At 49.0% G+C, this 21,901-nt stretch overlaps 2 protein-coding genes across 2 annotated transcripts in view; both read left to right on the plus strand.

Moving 5' to 3' along the window:
* The window catches only part of SRRM3 (serine/arginine repetitive matrix 3), a 55,015-nt gene extending 51,130 nt beyond the window's left edge, over positions 1 to 3,885 (plus strand). The window contains 1 exon segment of the mRNA XM_033172105.1: positions 2,917 to 3,885. Coding sequence (XP_033027996.1) covers positions 2,917 to 3,106 — 190 coding nt within the window. The 3' untranslated portion in view covers positions 3,107 to 3,885.
* An 8,499-nt stretch (positions 3,886 to 12,384) lies between these two features.
* HSPB1 (heat shock protein family B (small) member 1) lies at positions 12,385 to 21,658 on the plus strand. Its single transcript, XM_033172286.1, has 3 exons — positions 12,385 to 12,835; positions 20,951 to 21,014; positions 21,345 to 21,658. The coding sequence occupies exons 1-3, from the start codon at positions 12,439 to 12,441 to the stop codon at positions 21,532 to 21,534; spliced, it is 651 nt and encodes a 216-aa protein (XP_033028177.1). The 5' UTR covers positions 12,385 to 12,438; the 3' UTR covers positions 21,535 to 21,658.
* The last annotated feature ends 243 nt before the right edge of the window (positions 21,659 to 21,901 follow it).

The following is a 21,901-nucleotide window of genomic DNA, read 5'->3' on the forward strand; positions in this document are numbered from 1 at the left end:
GCAACTCCTTGAATCCGCCACTCTGTGAGGCCTTGTGGAACTAAACTGCGTCTCTCTTGCCCGTGTCTGTCTCTCTCTCTCCCTCTCTGTCAGTCTCGCTAACAAGGAAGATAATAAATTGGAGGCTGGGTGGGTGTGTTTGGTGGGTCAACGGTGAGGCTGGTGACTCTTGAGAGGGGGACAGGTGCCTCAGAGATGGCTGAGCAAGCCAATTCCTCCCCATTCCCTCCAAAATCTTTATCATGCACCTCCCTAAATACACACATCTTTTGCCTTCTCCACAGCAGCTTCAGGCCAGCTTCATGTCATCTATTTAAAACACAGCAATACCGCTTTAGATAGCCATGGCTTCCCCCCAAAGCATTCTGGGAGCTGCAGTTTGCTAAAGGTGCGGAGAATTGATAAAGGAGACTCCGGTTCCCCTCACAGAACTGCAATTCCCAGACGGATTTCGTAAGTCATTCCCTCTTTGCAGGGAACTCTAAGGATTGTAGCTCTGGGAGAGGAATAGGAGGGTCTCCTTGACATACAGTGGTACCTCGCTAGACAAATGCCTCGCTAGACGAAAAACTCGCTAGACGAAAGGCATTCGCTAGTGAAAGGGTGCTTCGCAAGACGAAGTTTCCTATGGCTGCAACTCGCAAAACGAAAACGTTTTGCGGGGGTTTTTTCCGTAAAGCCGCGCTTCCTCTGACCGTGCTTCGCAAGATGAAATTTCCGCTATACGACAACACTCGTGGAACGAATTAATTCGGTCTTGCGAGGCACCACTCTACTGCAGCTCCCCAAATCCTGATCCTCGGCCCCTCAGAAAGGGCTCTCAGAGCAGCTCACAAACGCTTGAATCGAGGCCGTCACTGCCCACAGGCTTACAGCCTAAAAGGCACAGCACAAGAGGAAGAAGGGACAGGGAGGGAAGAGGAAGCATGAACACAGCTAGGTTGCTTAAACAGCAAGAAACAGAATGCCTGAAATGGTTGTCTGGGGGTGTATTGGTATGGAGGTGATTTGTTTTTGGACTTCGGCAAGAAATTAGCTATTGATGGGGTAGGTGGGCTGTCTCCGGGGCAAAGTGTGCCCTCCAACTAACACCTAATCTCTGTTTTCCTGCAGCTTTAATTCTCCAGCGTCTGGAGCAAAAACACGCAAGCGCTGTTAACCCTTTCATGCTCGGTTGTTTTAGCTGGCTAATCCAGGACTAACGACTGGAGAGGCAACAGCTTTGGCACTGAGGGCCCCAGGTTTGGAGGGAGGGGCTTGAGGTGAGGCAGAACAACAGCAGCAGCAAGAAGTTTATTATTTATGCTTCATCCATCTGGCTGGGTTGCCCCAGCTTCTACCCAAGAACTTGGGTCATGTTTGCAAGATTCCAAACTGACAGCATTCCCTTCTGTCCACATGGAGCGAAAACCAAATTTGAACTGAAAATTTCGTATTTTCGAATTTTCAGTTTTGAACTGAAAATGTCAAACTTGTACAAGAAGGTGAGGTTGCTGGGAAGAATTCTGTTTGGGAGTGACTGTCTTCCTCAGGGCTCATTTAAATGATAATAAAAAGCAACCCCAAAAGCTGAGATTTCAGATGCAACAGATTAGGAATAGGAATAATTTTATTGGCCAAGTACATTTTCCAACATACTTAGAATTTGCTTTGGCTACATTGCAATGTAAAAATATACAAACACTAGTACATTACAGAGCAAGAGCCGAGGCTGCCCTTCTCGGCGCCTCTTAAGATGTGGTGGTGAGCGTAGGCCCGATGGAGTTGGCCGGAGGAGGGAGCAGTCTTCCCAAGCACTCACAGGAGCATCAACAGCAGCAGTGACCCGGAGGCCTCTCTGGAGCCTCTTAAGCTGTGGCGGTGAGTGTAGGCCCTGCCTCCTAGGCCCCATGGAGTTGGCCGGAGGAGGGAGCGGTCTTCTCAAACACAAGAGCAGCAACAGCAGCTATGTTTTTTGGGGGGGTTGTTTTTTTAGTACATTTGGACCCAGGTCTTCAGTCAAAAAGTTTCCTTGAACATCTTATGTACAACCAATGAAAACAAGACAGTCGCTGGCTGTAGGCTTATAATCTAAAAGACACAGCACAAAAGGAAAGCAGGAGAGAGACAGAAGAGGGGGAAAGCAAGATTCTTAAGTTAACCAGTATAATGTACTACTTATTTGTGGGAAATGTCTTGTACAGTGGCTCTGACCCTCCAGATGTTGCTGGACTACAAAGCCTATTATCCTTGACCATTGGCTGTGCTGGCTGGTACTGATGGGAGTTGTGGTCTAGCAAACAACTAGAGGGCCACAGGCTTCCCAACCTCTCCTCTGAAAGTTCATTTAGTATGGGATCCCTGATTGGTTGAAGCATGTCCAGATGTTGCTGGACTACAAAGCCTATTATCTTTGACCATTGGCTTGCTGGCTGGGGCTGATGGGAGCTGGAGTCCAGCCACATCTGGAACGCCACATGTTTCCATGCTCCTGATATTGAGCATGCAGCCCTTCTGTCCTTAAAGAGTAGAATTTAGGTTGGGTTGGACCAGATGACCCTTGGGGACCCCTTCCAACTCTACTTCTAGAATCATATAATTGTAGCATTGGAAGGGTCCCCGAGGGTCATCTGTTTCAACCCCCAGCAATGCAGGAATCTTTTACCCAACGCAGGGCTCGAACCTACGACCCCGAGATTAAGAGTCTCACGCTCTACCAACTGGGCTATCCCAGCAGTGTTCAATGTTCTATGATTTTATCTTCATCCTTCTTTGCAAACTTGGTTTTCACTCTGCTCTGTATTTAAAAGAAAAAAGAAAACAGGTGTTTCTTGGCCCTCAGTGCCGAAGCCAATGCCCTCTTCCTAATCAAATCCAGTTTAGACCGCTCTGCTTCTTCCGGGCACTAAAAATGTCCTTCTTCTCTTTCATTTCCAGTGCCCGCAAGCGCCCAATCCCCTACTACCGGCCCAGCCCGTCCTCTTCCAGCTCCCTGACGAGCTACTCCTACAGCCGCAGCCGCAGCCGCAGCTACGACAGCTACAGCAGCAGCCGCAGCCGGACTCGCACCCAGAGCCGCAGCCCAAGCTACAACAGCCGGAGCAGTTCTGAGAGCGCTGGGTTTTGAGGGCCAGCTGCCCGGTTGCTGGAGTGAGCTGGCCCTGCCCAGCTGCCCTCCCCACCCGCCCACCCCTCCAAGGCATGCCCAGTTTTAATTCCTCAACCAGCGCCAGCCTCCGCTCCTTCCTTCCTCGTGACTCTGGAGATGCTGGGTGCATTCAGCCAGCAAGGAGCTGGGAGCTGGCCCAGCCATTAACCGGGGAGTCAGGAAATCTTGTAGGTGGGGGGGAGAACTGCTGAGTCACCTGTTAGAACGCAGCATTGTGGCGGAGGAGGCCAGACACTTGTTGGAAGTTCAGGGTTGCAAAAGGATCGAGGTTTTGTGGGCAAAGACCCCAATCGTCTGGCTGCTCACATGGACAAGAGGCCTGATGGTGGACTCTGTTTTGCTTTGTTTTGTTTTTTTAAAAGCTAGTTTCTACTGACAAAAGGGTAGGGAGGGTCTCCAGGGGAATAACGCCTCCAGGGTTCAGGATCATGCACAGAGCGTATGAACAAACACCAAAACCCACCACTGAACTTTGGACTCTAGAACATAGGAGTCCTCGCTACTTGATCGCACCCAGCCTCGAACAAACAGCTCACAGAAGATTCTTCCTCGAGGGGAGTTTGAGGGTTGTTGTTGTTGTTGTCCACCCCACCCCCCTAATTTATTTGTAGTGTTTATTTATTTCGACTCCAGCAGCCTGGAGAGGTTAATGTTTAATTTATTTTAGGAGGCAGGAAGGAGAGGGTTGGGTGGCATGGGAGCACAACTCTGTTAATTTCCAGAAGGAGAAATTCCAAAAAAAAAAAAAAGCTTACTTGGGAGTTTGGAGGGGTGTGTAAAACCAGGAAATGGATGGGGAAGGAAGGAAGGAAGGAAGGAAGGAAGGAAGGAAGGAAGGAAGGAAGGAAGATAGAAGCTTATCACTTCCAAAAAGTTACAAAGATGACTACTGGATTGACTACTTCAGAGCAGAACTAATCTGTCCCAGGAAAGGACCTCAACTCAACACTAGAACCCAGAATTGGTGTTTAGAAGTTTGCGGGTACAAACAGCACTTGTCACCAATGAAGACACACATGGGGAGCACTTCCTGGTGGATGCAGCCACCTAGGGAAGGCCCCAGAATCAACCCCTGCCTGGCAACATGTCCATCTGGTTCCGCGGCAGGTGATAGCAAAGCCCCATCTCTGCATGAGACCCTGGAGAGCAGCTGTTGGTCAACTTTGATGCTTCTGGGCTTGATGGACAAGCAGTCGATAAGACAACAGAGACACCTGATGGGGCTCAAATGCCGTGGGCTGGTTTGCCAAGTTGGGCGGACCATCAGCCTGACTTGGTCTAAGGCAGCACTTTCGTATAAACGTACATCTATGCGCCCCAGGCTGTATGGAAGCTTGCAGAGAGAGCGAAGTGCTTTGCAGGATAACCTCTGACGTAAGAGAGCAAAGGTCAGCCAGGCGAGGGTCACGTATCTTAGCACCTTTTCTGTATAACCAGATAGCACAACCGGATCAGTTTCCCTTGCATATATGGGGGGGATACTGTATATTCTGGCGTATAAGACTACTTTTTAATCCAGGAAAATCTTCTCAAAAGTCGGGGGTCGTCTTATACGTTAGGTGGAGAATCTGCGATCGAGTATATCTCAAACTATATTTTAACTGGAAAAGTTGGGGGTCGTCTTATACGCCCAGTCGTCTTATACGCCGGAAAATACGGTAAACGGAGCAAGTTCAGGGACACCACCCGATCAGACCTTTGCCTCAAACCAAGGGAGAGAGAAAGAGAGAGAGGAACAAAACAGGTGGGTTGTGAATCAGATCCCCTTGGCAATCTCATGAAACCTCCAAAAATCAGTCTGAGTGTCCAAATCTCCTTCTATCAGATGTCAGATGTAAAGATGTAAAACTCACAAAGGACTAGCATCCTAACATGGCCTGTGCTAGAAGGGAAGAAAATGCACTGGGTAAGGAGGAGCGTCGCCCATTGGACACCATTCTCCAATTAGCGTAGCACGAACAAAACAGAGAAGCCACAACACCTTTGGAAGAAAACCTCCTGGTTCTGCAGAGGTACCACCCACATCTTATTTTCCCTTTCCCTTTACCTTTATTAAAATTCAGATGCTGTAGACACCCTCCCGATTCTTTGGATTGAGCCTCCAGACCTGAATTCTGTGGTTTGTTGGCCATATGTGAAACTCTGGATTCAGAAGAAGCAGTGTGTTGGATCTCTTCTGTGGCCGTGTTGCAGGTGGGGCACAGAGGGAGGGAAAGAGAAAGAGAGAGAAGGATGAAGGACAATTCTTTTTAGGGACATCTGACATTGGGACCACCCAGTTCTTCCAGTGACATGTTTAAACTATGGAGATTCACAGTCCGAGACTTACTTGGCAAATCTGGATTTGGGAGGCTTTTGAAGCAAAATGACAGCTGCCTGTTGCTGAGTTGTGATTGTGGATCCTGATATTATTATCTTTATTTAACACTTATAAAGCACCTAATGTTTTCTAAGCACCGTCATATATTAAAAGCTGAGAGAGTCCCTGCCTGTGGTCTTGCAGCCAAACGGACACAACACAAAAGGAAAAAGGGATGGGGAGGGAAGAGGAAAGCAAGCTGCTCCTTACTAGCTGAGAAATGGGGCCAAGATGCCCTCCCCCTGACCGTGAGGTTCTTCCAGGGAGGTGCAGCCTCCCAGTGGCCCCTCGCTCCTCCATCCCGCTCCCCCATCCCGGTGCCTCCCTAACCTATATCCAGGTGTGTGTTTTTTGTTTTTTACATCCCTACCAGTTGCTGAAAGCTCACACTGGCAGCAGGCAGAGCCAAAATATCTTCCTCCTATTAGTTCACACCTAAAACACAGTCGCTGCCAGGGTGCTGCCTGGGCTCTCCGAAGACGACTGGGCAACAGCAAACACTGGTTCCGTGGGGCTCTCCAAAGATGATGGACAGCTGGGGTAGCTCAGTCAGTAGAGCAAGAGATTTATTCTCAGGGTCGTGGGTTCGAGCCCCACATTGGGCAAAAGATTCTTGCATTGCAGGGGGTTGGACCAGATGACCCTCGTGGTCCCTTCCAGTTCTACAGATCTATGACTCAGTGCCAGCAAACGGCAGTTTAGTGGCGCATCAGTCTCCAAAGGAAGATCCCCAAAGGGCCGCAATGTTGAGATACTTTTGGGGTTCCCTTCCAATTCCGAGCAGCAACGAGTGTAGAAAGACGGCATTATCAGGGAAAAAATTGTCCAGTCTTCCTAGCATCCTTTCGTAGTTTCTGCAGCCGTCAGCAAACCAGAACAAACCATTCTCTAGAGGAAAAATAATTAATCTCTCTTTCTCTCTTCTTTCTCTGAATTGTGAAGTTGAGCTGTAGATTCAGTGAGCTGGTTCAATGATAATAAAATATACAATATATATATTGTAATGGAATCTTCCTGAAGTAGAGCCTATTTTTGATGATGGTGCGGGGGGGGGGGGGCTAGCTGAGTGGGTGAGCATCTGACTTTGCATGCAAAAGGTCATGGGTTCAGTCCCCAATGGGAGGGCAGGCTGGGAATATCCCTTGCCTGAAAATCGGAAGAGTCATTGTCAGTCAGTGCAGCTGGAGGGTGGGCAAGATTTATTTATTTTTTAAGTGCATCGAGGTTATCTGCCAAGGGCCACATCTCAGTGGGAGAGAGGCCAGAGCTGAAAAGAAGTGGGTATGGAGTTGAAGCTGCATCAACATATTTGCAATTGTACATCTTTCCAGATGTTGCCCTTTTCTCAGATTTGCCCATCCCTAGAGAGCTGCGCCAGATTAGGATTCGGTTTGGGTTATTACCATATATTCCCATGCTGCACTACAAAAGCCTCAAAGCAATTTAAAACCAACTTAAGGACATGATAATAAAAATCACAAAAGCATGTTGGAATACAAGACTGGAAATTTGTAATGGACACAAGAAGAGCCTGGATCAGGCCAAAGGCCTACTGGTTTTCAGAGGCACCCTGCCTCCCAACAGTAGAGGGACAAAAACAGCCATTGTGGCTCACAGCCATTGAGAGTCTTATGCTTCAGGAAATCTGTCCAATCCTCTTTTCTTATCTCTGTTTGTTTGTTTGTTTGTTTGTTTTATATCCAATATTTTTCTCCAAGGAGATCAAGGCAGAGTACACAGGTCTCCCCAGGGCTTTTTTTTCTGTTTTCAACTGGAACCCACCAGAACTCAGTTCCAGCACCTCTCAGGTGGGCGCCCTTGCCTTTATAAGAGAAGAAGGGAGGCGTTCAGGGTGAGTTCTGGCACCTCTGTTTCCATAAAAATAGCACTAGGTCTCTCCCTTCTCGTGCAATCCCCGCAACTCTGCAATGTAGGTTATGCTGGGAGGGAGCCCAAATTCATCCAAGTCTCTCCCATATCAGGTCATAGTCTGACACTCTAACCACTTCCCCACACTGGCTCCCTGTTTTTATCCTATGTAGCAGCTGGGCGAGGGGCCCATCCATTTGTTCTACAGACCAGAGCAACTTCATTGGATGTGCAAATTGTGGTACTTAACCAGCCAAAGCCATTCCCATACCTTAGCAAAGGAACGGGTTCCTTACCACAGGATCACAGGCTTGGAACAGGCACAGGGCATCATCCAGACTACACAAAAACAAACCCATAACATTTTATTTTTACGTTCCTGGGGGGAATGTAGGGGGCTCCATTTGCCGTTTCCCCTTTCCCCATTGTAGCACAAGCATCTGGCCAGCAGGAGGAGCTGGAGGGTAGCTTTTCCCTGGCCTGCCGGGTGCCCGGCCAAGAGGAAGGAGGAATGGGAATCTGGAGGGAGTCTTCTGGATGCTTCGCCCTCCCTCTTTCCCTGCGCAATCAGCCCTTCTCATCATGCTCCATTATCCTTGCAGCTGGGGGATCCGGGCACGCAGCACAGCAGATGGGGCCTGTCAATCTCCAGTAATTGAGACAAGAGAGATATTTATTGCCCGGCTGTCTGCTCAGCCCGGCCTTTGGCTCTGCATTGAGCCTGGGATCCTGCAACCAGCACCGGTGGAAGGAAAGCACAGCCATGGCCACTTCTTCTTGCTTTTGACCTTGCCGTCCTTTCTGTTGCGGGAGCGCCTACATCCTCCTCCTCCCCTTAATATTTCACCACTATTGTTATGTATTATGTGGTCACAGACCTGCTAAAACAGGGCATGCAGGGAATAAGACGTGAGGCACTAAAACACACACTTAAAATACAGTGTGTTGCAAAGAATCAAACAGGCAAACATTTAAAATGCAATATAATACAAGAGATTAAAAAAAATATGTAGACTGCAACTAGAATGAATGCAACTAGAATATGAGTTGGGAGGCCTTTGAGCAGAGAAAAGGATATTATTATTATTATTATTATTATTATTATTATTATTATTATTATTATTATCCCATCCATTTGACATAGTATAAAAACACAACTAAACATCAAGCATTAGTTGTGGTTTTTTGTTTGTTTGTTTGATTGCCTCATATTCCCCATTTTTTTACCCCAGGAGCTCAAGGTGGCAGACCTAGTTTTCCAGCTCCTCATTTAATCCCCACAACAGCCCTGTGAGGTAGGTTAGGCTGAGAAGGATGAGTGGGGATCTGAACCCTTGACCCCTCAGGCCTTGCTGTTGACTTTCTAACCACCACAACCACAATGATTTATTTACTCATTTCGGAACCTTTCTTCTCCATCCCATTTTATCCTCATGATAACCCTGTAAGGTAGGTTTTGGCTGAGTGTGAATTAGAGGCCGGTAGTCACCCAGCCAGCTTCAAGACAAACTGGGGGCAGCAGGGAGGGGAGGATTTGAACGCTGGTCTCTCCCAGATCCTAGGCCAGCACTCACAACTCTGTACACTGGCTCTCTCCAAAGCTCTATACACCAGGCATGTCCAACAGGTAGATCACTGGATGTCTGTGGTAGATCACCAGTAGATTAGTGGCTTCCTCCAAAGAAGCTAAAAACTTTGGCTCCCCTATAAAAAGCTCAACATCTTTGTCCTGTGCCCCTAAAATGACCTGAACCACCAAAAATAAGACTTTCCTTCCTAAAAAAAAAAAAGCTCAACATCGCTTTTCTCTTCCCTAAAGAAGCTCAACAACTTTTACGTGAACCCCCCAAAACAGGGCATTCCTTCCTAAAAAATGATCAACAACCTTGACCTGAACCCCAAAAAAGGGGGTAGATCACTGCCAGTTTTTAACTCTGTGAGTAGATCACAGTCTCTTGGAAGTTGGCCACCCCTGCTATACACCAAGGAAATGCAAAATGAGAAATACGTTATTAAAAGTCTAATGAAACAATACAAGCCTATAGTGTCCCCGTGCCCCCCCCCCGTGGTCACTCAAGTGAAATCACACACTTTGCCTTGCTCTGCCACGGATGTGGCTGAAGTGGACCTCCCTCCGGCCAGCCTGGATGAGAGGGGGGGGGGAAATGAGCTCTGCTTAGGAAACGTTTCTCAGCTTTCTCTGTGTGTCTTTTTTTGGGTGTCAAGAGTCAAGGCCAAAAAAATGTTCTGGAGACACTCAGAACCTCCAGGGGTTATTCTGGCCTGCAGCCAAGGATGACTACAACTTCAGGATAGGCGGTCGCGGGGGGGGGGGGGGCTCTTCGTAATCTTCAAGCAGTTGCTTTTCCTCGCTGACTCATGTCGCTGAGACGGCGAGAAAGAGAAAGATCTTTCTCTCGGTCACCTTCTCCTCACCAGCCGCCTTGACTCTGCCTCACAGCCATCCCGCTACATCCCAAACTGCTTAGTTGTCGAACAAATCGGCTCCCAAATGTCGCAAACCCAGAAGCCAGTGTTCTGGTTTGCGAACGTTTCCCAGAAGCCGAACAGCCAACGCGGCTTCCGCTTGAGTGCAGGAAGCTCCCGCAGCCAATCGGAAGCCGCAACTTGGTTTTCAAACCAAGGTACTACTGTACTCAAATGCACTCGCATCTTCCCAGTGTGGTGTAGTGGTTAAGAGTGGTAGACTCATAATCTGGTGAACCGGGTTTGCGTCTCTGCTCCTCCACATGCAGCTGCTGGGTGACCTTGGGCTAGTCACACTTCTCTGAAGTCTCTCAGCCCCACTCACCCCACAGAGTGTTTGTTGTGGGGGAGGAAGGGAAAGGACAATGTTAGCCGCTTTGAGACTCCTTCGGGTAGTAAAAAGCGGGATATCAAATCCAAACTCTTCTTCTTCTTCTTCCCTGGCCGTTCATCAGGCTGGCTGGGAATGATGGGAGTTGGAGTCTGCAATTCCTGGAAGGCGAGTGAAGGGGCCTTGATGGGAAGGTACAAAAGGATGCCTGGCATGGAGAATGTGGGTTGGGTTTGGTTTTTCCCCCCCTCCCTCTCTCCTTTCACTCCAACTGGTAGAGATCTGATGAAGCCGAATGTTGGGAAATTCAGGACAGGTAAAAGAAAGGGCTTCTTTAAATTGCTGCCGGTCAGTGTGAACAACCCTGAGCCAGAGGGAGCAATAATCTGACTTGTTCTCAGGCAGCTTCCTATGTCGTGTTGCCTGCCACTCCAATCTCCGAGTGGTGAGAGATTCTAAGGGTTCCAGGCATTTACCCAGAGTTTGTGTTTCCCTTTAGAAATGTGGCACAGTGGAAACTGTGGTGTCTTTAGGATGCATGGTTTATTGGACACATATTTTAATGTAGTTTTAATATTTTGTTGGAAGCTGCCCAGAGTGGCTGGGGAAACTGAGCCAGATGGGCAGGGTATAAAAATTACCATCATCATCATCATCATCATTATCATTATTATTATTAGCAACCTGAGCCTAGGATGGAAGGGTTCACAGCATTCACACCCCAAGGTCCTGCTTCTTCCATAGCCGTAGCCTTGGATTCAAACAGAAATCAGTGCCTTGCTCTCTGCCCCTCTGCTTGCTGGTTTGTTCTCCAGCTTCCATAACAGCAAACTTTGCTCTCCAACTCAGGCATTGCCCTTCTTGCTATTTGGGAGTTGAGGGAATGGCTTCACCCACTTGCCACTCGGCACAGAGCCGCCTCTGGTTTGCTTCCATAATGGCCCATCGCCCAGGTGATCACCCAAACATAGGAAGCTAGCCAGGCTTGATTTGCTTCTAACACTTACAGGGAATATATAGGAATATAGGTGACTGGCACCCACAAACTCATAACATCCCTGCCTGATATGTTAGAAAGCAGCTGCCAGTCAGTGTAAACAGCACTGTGCCAGAAGAACCAATGCTCTGACTTGGCAGCTTCCTATGACATATATACGAAAGACTCTGGTGCTCTGGGGAAATGGTCTTTCCCAGGACTCCCAGTAGCTGGGAAGGTGCTGTTGAACCACTCAAAGCACCAGGGAGGGAGGGAGAGAAGGAGGCATTGATGCTCCGGAGCCACTAAGGGGTGTGGCCTGCATAGAGGGGTGTGGCTTGTAGAGAGTTGCAAGAACCAACTTTAGAAGATGAAGGTTGAATGTTGGAAGATTTAAGCCAGGTAAAATAAAGCCCTCCTTTTATGCAGTGCAGTTAAACTATGGAACTCCCTGCCACAGGAGGCAGTGATGGCTTCAAAAGAGGTTTAGAGGCTATTGTTGGCTATTAACCAGATGGCTGTGCTCTGCCTCCACAGCTGGAGGCTGCAATGCTTCTGAAGCCACAGGAAGGGAGAGGGTTCTTGTGTTCAAATTCTGCTTGCGGGTTTCCCAAAGGGGCATCAGGTTGGCCACTGTGAGAACAGGATGCTGGACTAGATGGGCCACTGGCCTGATCTTTAGCTCAGATTAAGGCTCTTAATCTCAGGGCTATGGATTCAAGCCCCATGTTGGGCAAAATATTCCTGCAATGCAGGGGGCTGGACTAGATGGCCCTTGGGGTCCCTTCCAACTCTACAATTCTATGATTCTATGGTTGTGAGAGGCCTGGCAGGCTGGGTTTAGCCTTCAGGTTTCCAAGATTCCCTACCTCTTATAAGAAAGGCAGAGGAGGGGAGGGCAGCAACTCCTGAGCCATCTGGGGTGCGAATACTCCCCCAAACACATTCCCTCCCCAGGTTGGCCTGAGATCAAACGCAGGATTGGAAGGTCAGGACCCTGCTCAGCTCCGATGGGAATTGGTCTCTCCATCCCACCGCACCCCTCCCTGGAAAAACACACAGGGCAGAAATGACAAATGCTGTCAGGACCTGTGCAACATTCATCAACAGTTCCTCCGGCCAAGAGTAATTTCCATTAATAGACCTCTGGAATTCCTCTCCAAAAATAGGCGTTTGTCTGTTGATAAGGGGCAGCTGGCGGCTCTCGCTCTCCACAGTCAAGAGGCACACAGTCAAAGCAGCACGGGACGACTCCGGGACGCCTCGCCATGACGGAACGCCAAGTCCCCTTCACTTTCCTGCGCAGCCCCAGCTGGGACCCCTTCCGGGACTGGTACCGGGGCAGCCGCCTCTTCGACCAGTCCTTTGGGATGCCCCTCATCCCTGAGGACTGGTACAAGTGGCCTGCGGGGACCAGCAGCTGGCCGGGCTACATCCGCCCTCTGGCCAGCCCGAGCCCAGAGCCAGTGGCCGCCATTCCTGTCACAGCCACCGCCAGCCCAGCCGCCAACCCGGCATACAACAGGGCGCTGAGCCGCCAGCTCAGCAGCGGCATCTCCGAGATCCGTCAGACTTCCGAGGGCTGGAAAGTAGCCTTGGACGTCAACCATTTTGCACCCGAGGAGCTGGTGGTGAAAACAAAAGACGGCGTTGTGGAGATCACAGGTAAGTGCCATCCCTTGAGAGGTTGGGGGGGGGGGGACTTCAGGCCTGGAGGCCCAGTTCGGCCTGGAGGCAACCCTCAGTTTGGCTCCAGTCCCAGAGGACTCTCCTCAAGGCACAACCCCTCCCGTCCAGGGGCGTCGCAGGGGAGGGGCGGTGGGGGCGGTGGGGCCCAGGCAGCACCCCTGATGGGGGTGACACACCGGGGGTGGCCCCGCCCACTGGGCTTTTAAAAAACTTCTACTTTTTAAAATTCTTTTTAGGCTATTTTTGGCACTGCCGGGGTGGAGCCACAGGGGCGGCCAGCGAGGAGGCGTGTCACCCCCCCTCGCTGGCCGCCCCTGCAGCTCCGCCCCAGCAGCGCCGAAAATAGCCCCCCCTTCCAGCGGCGCAGCTTGGCGTGGAGGCAAGGGGCAGGCCAGCCAGGTGGGGTGCCACCCCCTCCTGGCTGGCCCGCCCCTTGCCTCTTTGCCGAGCTCCGCTGCTGGCTGGCTTGCGGAGCCGGGGCATGGAGAGGGGCGTCCCTCTCCCTGCCCCGACTTGCGCTCCACCAAGGGAGCCCGGGCGGCAGATTCGGGAGTCTGCAGCCCGCAAAGACTCCCGAATCCGCCTCCCAGCACCCCTTCGTGCAGCGGCTGCTCACGCAGGCACGAGCAGCCGCGGCACGAAGGGGTGCCACTGCCGGGCGGAGGCTTCGGGCGTCTCCCAAATCCGCCGCCCGGCACCCCCAAGGGCGGGGCGTCGCGTGCGTCATGACGTCATGGCGCACGCACGCACCGCAATGCCCCGCCCCCAGGGGTGCCTCTTGGCTTCCCGCCCCCGACAGCCAAGGGGCTAAGAATGCCCCTGCCCGTCCCTATTATGGTGTAGTGGTTAGAGTGTCAGACCTGGACCTGGGTTCGAATCCCCACTCAGCCATGAAGCTCACTAGGTGACCTTGGGGGGAAATCACGCAATCTCACTCTAACCAACCTCACAGTTGTTGTTTGTATGAAATTGAGGGGGGGGGAGTGGGAGCCCTGTATGTTGCCTGGAGCTCCTTGGAGTAAAAGGTGGGCTATAAATGCAATAATTAATCCATTGATTGATGGCTGATTTACCCAATGGATGAATAGATTTGCTGCATTTTTTTCCAAAGAGATCAAGGTGGCAAACTTGGTTCTCCCTCGTCTCAAACCTTTGAGGTAGCTTAGGCTGAGGGGGCCCCAAGGTCACCCAGTAAGCTCCTTCAGGGCTGGGCTGGGGTGCAGATTTCAGTCCTGTCCTTTCCCAGGTCCTAGCTAGACTGACACTATAACCACTAGGCCACCCTGGCTCTCTGCACTCTGAAGCATATTTTTCCTGGCTGGATTGTGTCCTAGAGCTCTGATACGGCCATTGTGCCCTTTGCCTCAGGCGACAAAATGTATTGGAGCAGCCCAGGCATCGGGTGTGTGTGTGTGTGTGTGTGTGTGTGTGTGTGTGTGTGTGTGTGATGAATGGACCAAAAGAAAGTTGTAACAGCCTGAAAATAAGATAAGGCATCTCCCCTGCTTTGGAAATAAGGGCAGGTGATGCGGAACTCCAAAATCTGCTGAGATTCCAGTGCTGGAAAATGTGGAATCTTCCCAAGCCTTCCGGAGACTAAATGTGCAGCCCTAGATCATGGCACTCATAGAATCACAGAATTGGAAGGGATCCAAAGGGTCATCTAACCCCCCCCCAAAAAAAAGCAGGATTCACAGCTAAAGAATAGTAATCCAGGTGGGGTCTGACCAAGGCAGAATAGAGCGGGACTAATGACTTCCCTTGATCTGGACACTACACTTCTGTGGATACAGCCTGGAATAGCATTAGCTTCTTTTGGTGCTGCATCACACGGTTAGCTCATGATCGGATTGTGGTCCACTAAGACCCCTAGATCCTTTTCCTATGTACTGCTGCCGAGCCAGGTGCCCCCTATCTTCTGTTTGTGCAGCTGGTTCTTCCTGCCTTTTGTCTCAACTCTACTCGGGTGGCAGGTGGAGGGCTTGTATCTCCAGGTAGGCAAGGGGGTATTTAATAATAAAACACCTTGTTAAGGAACCCATGTTACACAGCTTGCAAGCTTCAACTCAGCCAGAGCTGGATTCACATAATAGCAAAGGCACTCTTGGTGGGTGGCTGTTCTGCCCTCCTCCGCTCTTCTCCCAATTAACCTCCATCCCCATGACATCACTGGGGGGCCACCCCTAGGCCTCAGGTCTGGGCCCTGAAATCTCAGGATGTCATGGACTGGCTGGATGCAAAAGAATGGGGGGGGTACTGGCTCAGGAACCCCCTAGGGAAGAAGACTCAGAGCCAGGAGACTAGTGGTGGGACGGTGACGAGTGGCAAGAAGGAAAAGGTGGAGAAGACTGGAAGGAGGAGGTGTCGGAAGCTGAAGAGGCAACAGGGTTTAGTGAGCGGGAAGAAACTGTGGCAGAGGCAGAAGCAGAAGCAGAGACTGGAGGGTGTGTGTGTGTGTGTCAAGATGCAGAGATGAGGCAGGCTGCTGAAGAAGCCAGGGGGGTCTCCCCCTCCTGCTGCCACCAGATCCCTTCCCTCCTAGTCTCCCAGGACCAGAGGAGGTATGAAGAGGGCGGAGCAGAGACAGAAAAGACAAAGGAAGGGAAGGATGGGGCGGGGCAGGGTGGGGGGGGGAGAGACTTAGAGAGCAGTGGGAAGGCAGGGAACTTCAATCCTCACAACTGCCTCAGTTGGGGAAGACTTATAAGGAAGAGTTGCTGTAATCACTAAGCATACACAGTTTGGTTTTCTTTGAATAAAGAGTTAAACTTCACTGACATTAGGTGTTTTATTGCTGACCTACGCCTGACTGCGGCTCCTGACACAGGGTCTGGGGGGCTCTTGGCCTGGCAACCCTGCCAAAGACTTACCTCTTCACCCTGACCATGGCTCAGGGGCAGAGCTTCTGCCTTGCAAGCAGAAGGTCCCAGGCTCAATCCCGAGAGGCATCTCCAGGTGGGATTGGGAGAGACTCCTGCCTGAATTCCCTGGAAGCTGCTGCCAGTCAGTGCAGGACTCCAGAGTGGTACCTTGGTTCGTGAATGGCTTAGTTGTCAAACAAATTGGCTCCCGAACGCTGCAAACCCAGAAGGAAGTGTTCCAGCTTGCGAACGTTTTTCGGAAGTCGAACGTCCGACGCAGTTTCCGTTTGAGTTCAGGAAGCTCCTGCAGCCAAGCAGAAGCTGCGCCTTGCTTTTCGAACGGTTCCAGGAGTAGAACGGACTCTCAGAACGGATTAAGTTCGAGAACCAAGGTACCACTGTACTAAGATGAACCAATGGTCTGACTTGGGAGAAGTCAGATCCCTATGTTCCTATGACACTGGAAATTCATGTTTTGCAGTGCCCTAACCCTCTTCCTGCTAGTGCCATCAGTCTTAACTGTTTTAAATTCTGAGTTCTAAATCGTCATAGTGTGTCCAGAGACCTGCTGGTGAAGGACGGGTAATTAGAATTGTAGAATCGTAGAACTGTAGAGTTGGAAGGGACCAGGAGAGTCATCTAGTCCAGCCCCCTGAAATGCAGGAATCTTTTGCCCAAGGTGGGGCTCACAGCCCTGGGATTAAGAGTCTCATGCTCTGCTGACTGAGATATTAAGTACTGTACTAGTAATAATAAAATAGTTTTCTTTTTCTCTCCCTGTTGGGGTGGGGAGATCATTCCCCCCCCCTTTTTCAGCCCAACAGTGGAAGGAAAAAGCCAATGAGATAAAGCCACATTAGTCTGTTACAGAAAATGGGGATGGGGGAGAGACAAGGACTGGTCTTGTGACACTTTAAAAGCCACTGGGTTTATTATGGCAAATGCTTTTTTTTTTTTTGTGAGGAGCATCAGCGTGATGAGTGCTCTGAGTCGGATCTCCCCACTTTTTCCCTCCACGAGGCTCCTCCAATCAGAGGAGCTGGAAAGAACAAAGATGGGTGTGGCCCAAGAAGGCAGACAAAGGAGCACAGAGCTCGGGATGCCCCCCCTTCTTCTCCCCACCTCCTCCCAGCCAGCTGGGTTGCAGCTGCCACATTACACCCCTGATTAAAATCAATGAGATTGATCAGGTGCCAAGTTTGCGCTTTAGCAAATCATGGGCAGAGGAGGAGTGGGGGGGGGGGAGCCTGGAATCACAGCCTTACCCCCACCACCACTCCAGAGACACCCTTTCTGGGAATCATTATTCGGTGTCACCTCCCTGTCCTTCCCTACCCCCTCAGCTGCTGGGTGCCTCTGACCCCCTCCCCAAAATCTGCTGCCAGGCCATTCTGAATTATTCATGCTTTCACTCAGGGCCCCCCCCCTCAGGAATTGGGGTGGGAGAAATGTGGCTCCCCCACCCCATTTCTCATGCTCTGTTGATACCGCAGCCAGCACCCATAATCGTGGGGTCCCCCCACCCACCAAAATCTCAGTTCGTCGCCCTCTGAAATATTAATGGATGTTTGCGGTCCATGGCTTAACATGTGGCCACGTATCTATGGCAACCAGCACAGCAGCAGACAAGGGTGGGGAGGCAGGAACGCGAGGAAAAGGGAATGGTTTGGCGTTGCAGTCAATTCTCGAAAAATACAGTAGCAGTGAAGGCTGGTTGGTTAGTTGGTTTCTTTGCAGCTTTATACCAGGCACAGGGTTCTCAGAGTGGCTTATGAAAATCAGCACTGAAATGGCCCCTGCTAGGCTCACCATTTAAAAAAAAAAAAAAAAAAAAAAACACAGCACACGAGGAGAAGGGAGGAGGAGGGAAGAGGACAGAAGCAAGCTCAAGGTTACAGCTGTTCATGCTGTCCAGCCTAGAAGGCTCCCTCTCCTCTGGTGCCGACAGAAGGGCAAGAGGCATGCTGATGCTCAGGGTGACCAGTGATTTCCCTACAGATATTCATAGAATCAGAGAACTGTAAATGATCCCTGAGGATCATCTAGTCCAACTCCCCCTGCAATGCAGGAATATGCAGCTGTCCCATCCAGAGATGAAACCTGCAACCTTGGCATTATCAGCACCACGCTCTAACCAATTCATCCATGTTAAGCATTAAATATCTATGCTTTTTAAACATATGTCTGTCCCCCGCCCCATCTTTTTTTAAAAAAGGGAAGCTGGTTTATGCCAAGTCTGAAACTTCACCCATCTAGCTCAGTAGTAGGGATGAGACGCAGAATTTGCTTCAGTTCATATTTAAAGGCCTACAGAGGTAATTCGCACTTTTTGAAGCAATCCACAAACCATATCAGGCCACCTTTTCAAATGTGAATGTCTCCAGATATTTCAGTGCATTTCTGCAGCCAAGTTATGTTTGCAGAAATGCATATTATTTTGGAAGAGTGGGTGTTACTAGGGTAAAGAAATGCATATACTTGGGCTAAACGTACCTAAAAATGCATATATTCAGTGGGTGGGTGGGAACCATACCAAACAGCATTCTGTTAGGGAAGATTACTTTGTAGGAATGTGTATATTAGAGAAAGTTTCACCAATCAATCACTTATTATGCTGTAACAAACCCATTAAGATAGAAGAGAGGGTAAAAAAGCAACAACACTCAATGCAACATTCACGTATTTTTAATACCGTATGATGCACAGAGTAAAACACACACATACTTGAAACAGAATGTGCTACAAGGAGAAAACCTGAGATACAAATAGCAGTTAAAACGAGAGTGCCACCTTCCAAGGCCTTTGAGGAGAGAGGAGGAAATTGGTTATTAAATAATTTGTATCAGCCAAGAAAAATTCCAAATACCTACTCCAGGGTTCTTCCCTCATATGGGGCAAAGGGGACAATAAAGGAGAGAAAATTCCATAGGTTTATGCATATTAAGAGAAATCCACATTAAAATGCTGATGAATTTCCACGAGCAGGTTTTTTAAAATAATAATAATAATAATAATTTAAGATTGGAAAAATGAGAACCTGAAACTGACATAGGCCTTTGGATAATTAAACAATCTTTGGCCTTTTGGACTGTCTGTGTGTGTGACTGTTTTTGCTTGTTATTGTGGTATGTATTCTTGTGTTTCACATTGCAAATTGCAAATCTTTGGATGAAGGACGGTATAGAATTTAATTAAATAATAATAATAATAATAATAATAATAATAGTAATAATAATAGTAGTAATAATAATAATAATAATAATAATAATAATAATAATAATAATAGAATAATAAGATTAGAGTAGGGGTCCCTTCCAACTCTATGATTCTACGATCATATGCTTCAGAATGCAGGTTGGAGAGAGCTGGTTGGGTGCCTGGGGGAGAGTTAAATAAATGTATTGGGGGATTTCCCCATCTCTTTTTTTTTTTTTATAAGAATTTATTGGCATTTTCTATAACAACATATACCCACACCCACACCTACAATTAAACAAATGCAAAACAGATAAAACAAATACAAACAGTGTCAAGCTTTCTTATTGCATCTTTCTAGAAAAAAAAAAATTTCTATTTCCATATCTTGACCATTGACTTCCCCTGCCTTTTCACCTTCGAGTTTATATCCTTAATCTATTTTATAACCATTTCTCCTGCAAAAAAAAAAACATTAACTTCAATTTTATAATTACGTTCAATTATATCTTCAACATTTTACTAAAAATGCATCATCATAATAATACCTCATCATTTAATCTTCTTGATCCATAAACTTAATCCACTTAAATTCACTTTACTTATACTCCACCTCATAGATCTTCACAAATCATTCTCATCTAATCTATCTCTTCTATCCTTAAGGTTGCTGCTAGTAACGTAATAACTTGAAATATCTCCTTTCATGTTCAAATAAAAAATATAACGAAGTGTTGTTGACAGTATTCACCCTCCGATTTCAATTTACCATATCAGGCTGCTTAAAGTTTTACTTGATGCCTCACCCCACACCCCCTCTGTCCATTATTCTTCTCCTGGTGGCATCAGCACTGAACTTCCGTATCTCTTCCCTCTCCAAACGTCCACAGATCCAGGCACAGTCCAAACCTCTCCTTGCCACGAGTTCAGAGGTGTCCATCTCATCATCTCTCAGCTTCTTCGGTTCTCTGTAACATTCCTTTTCTTCTTGTAGATACCTTAATTCTCTGTCCCTGGCCCCCGAGCTCACACCTCGGGGACTGGATATACAAAATCTTAACGTCGCCTTGGGGCTGCCACCCCCAAAAAGCGAATTTCTTCTCCGAAGTAGCTCATTCATTTCTCTCCATCTTTGCATCCATCCTCTCAGCTCTTTGGCAAGGCTTTCTTCCAAAGTATCAAAAGTTTTATAAGCCTCCTCTGTGGGCAATTGGTTCCATTTCAGACCCCCACACAAGACTTTGACTTTTCTATAAAGCAATTCCACCTTCAAGGCAGTGAGTCTCTGTTCGTCCGTTAGTCCAGAGTTCAATACCAGTTCAAGGACAAATCCCAGCATACTGGCAGAGGAGGAGGAAGCGGGTGTCATATTTCTACTCCCCTCTTTGTTCATCGCCATTTTCCTGAGCTGGAGCGCAAATACCGCAACTTTAAAAGGAGATATTTTCCTCTAGTTAACTTCCCGAAAGAAAAGTTTGCCAGTCTCATGTGTCAATTTTAAATACATTATAGCCAGTTCTGTAGCAGCGATCACTCAGATTGGTTAGATTCTTGATCTCGAAGGGAGGGAGGACAGGCTGCCTTTCTCCTTCCCCCCGGATCGTTCCAAAAGCACGATTTCTGATCAAATTCTTTACTCACGACCACCGGGTTCTTTTAGCTCCATTCTTCAAAGGTAGAACTTGGACGCTCACCGCGGGCTCTGTCGCCGCATTTGCATCCCGGTTGGGGCATGTCCCCGAAGCCCGGCTCCGTTTGCCCTTCACCCCCACTCCCCCTTTACAGGGGGGGCAAGGGAAGGGTTCGGAGCCTCCGCGGGCGCAGCCGGGGAGCCCAGGGTGCGGGACGCTCTTCCCGCACCCCAACCGGAGCCGCGCGCTGCGGTAGCGCGGCTCCTAACCCCCGGGATGGACAAGGCGCTTCGGACCCGAAGCAGCCTTCGACCACCCGGCGATGGCGTCGCCGCCGGAAGTCGATTTCCCCATCTCTTAAGGCAGTATCGATGGTCCCATGACAGTGTCGTTTTCTTTTTCAGGCAAGCATGAAGAAAGGCAGGATGATCATGGGTTCATCTCCAGATGTTTCACCAGAAAATACACGTAAGTAGCTGAACCAGTTGGTGGGGGAAAGAAGCGAAGCTTTTCAGGGTCTGAGGACAAGGAAGGCAGATCTGCTGCCCCACCAACCTCAAACTTGTTTTTTTTACAAGCCTTTCTGTGCCGTCTGTCTCTCATTACCTTGCAATGGAATTTGTCCGACCAGCTCAGCAGCCTCTTCTGCTGGATTCTAATCCTCATTGGGCACGGGGTCACAGGCCTGGAAGGGACCCCCTGATATCATCCAGACTGACCCCCTTGAACCCATAACAATGTACTGCTTTGGGCACCTCGCCTCATTCCACTCTCGCACTTCTCTGTTCCCTTCTACAGGCTGCCCCCTGGTATCGACCCCGCTGCAGTCCGCTCGTCCCTTTCCCCCGATGGCTTGTTGACGATCGAGGCTCCTTTGCCCAAGCCGGCCATTCAGTCTGCTGAAATCCAGGTCCCTGTCACCTTCGAGGCGCATGCCCAAATCACCCCGTCAGGAGCCAAGAAACCGGAAGAGGCTCCCAAGGTGTAAATGCCGGGTGGGAGTTTACCACTCGGGTTTTGAAAACGGGCAAACCTTCCTGTATCCCTTTTTTGTTAAGACAGAGACCTCTGCAACAGCGCCACAAATAAAGTTGTGATTTTTTTTAACCCCATGTATGGTTTTTGATTTATTTATTTTGAATCGTCTTGTTTTTGTGTTTGGGGTCATGGTGGGAGTCGGCTGATTAACGGGCATCCATGTGGACGAAGAATCAAGACCTCCAAAACAGACAGTCAGATGCAATAATTATCATTAACAAGTAAATGTTTCAAAGCATGCAAAACCAAGCATACAGATTTGATGCACGTCAGCACCCCACAGTTTGGTCCTTTTCAGAAGACATCTGAATGCAACC

The sequence above is a fragment of the Lacerta agilis genome, chromosome 15 (assembly GCF_009819535.1).
Source record: "Lacerta agilis isolate rLacAgi1 chromosome 15, rLacAgi1.pri, whole genome shotgun sequence".
In the NCBI taxonomy this organism is placed as follows: domain Eukaryota; kingdom Metazoa; phylum Chordata; class Lepidosauria; order Squamata; family Lacertidae; genus Lacerta; species Lacerta agilis.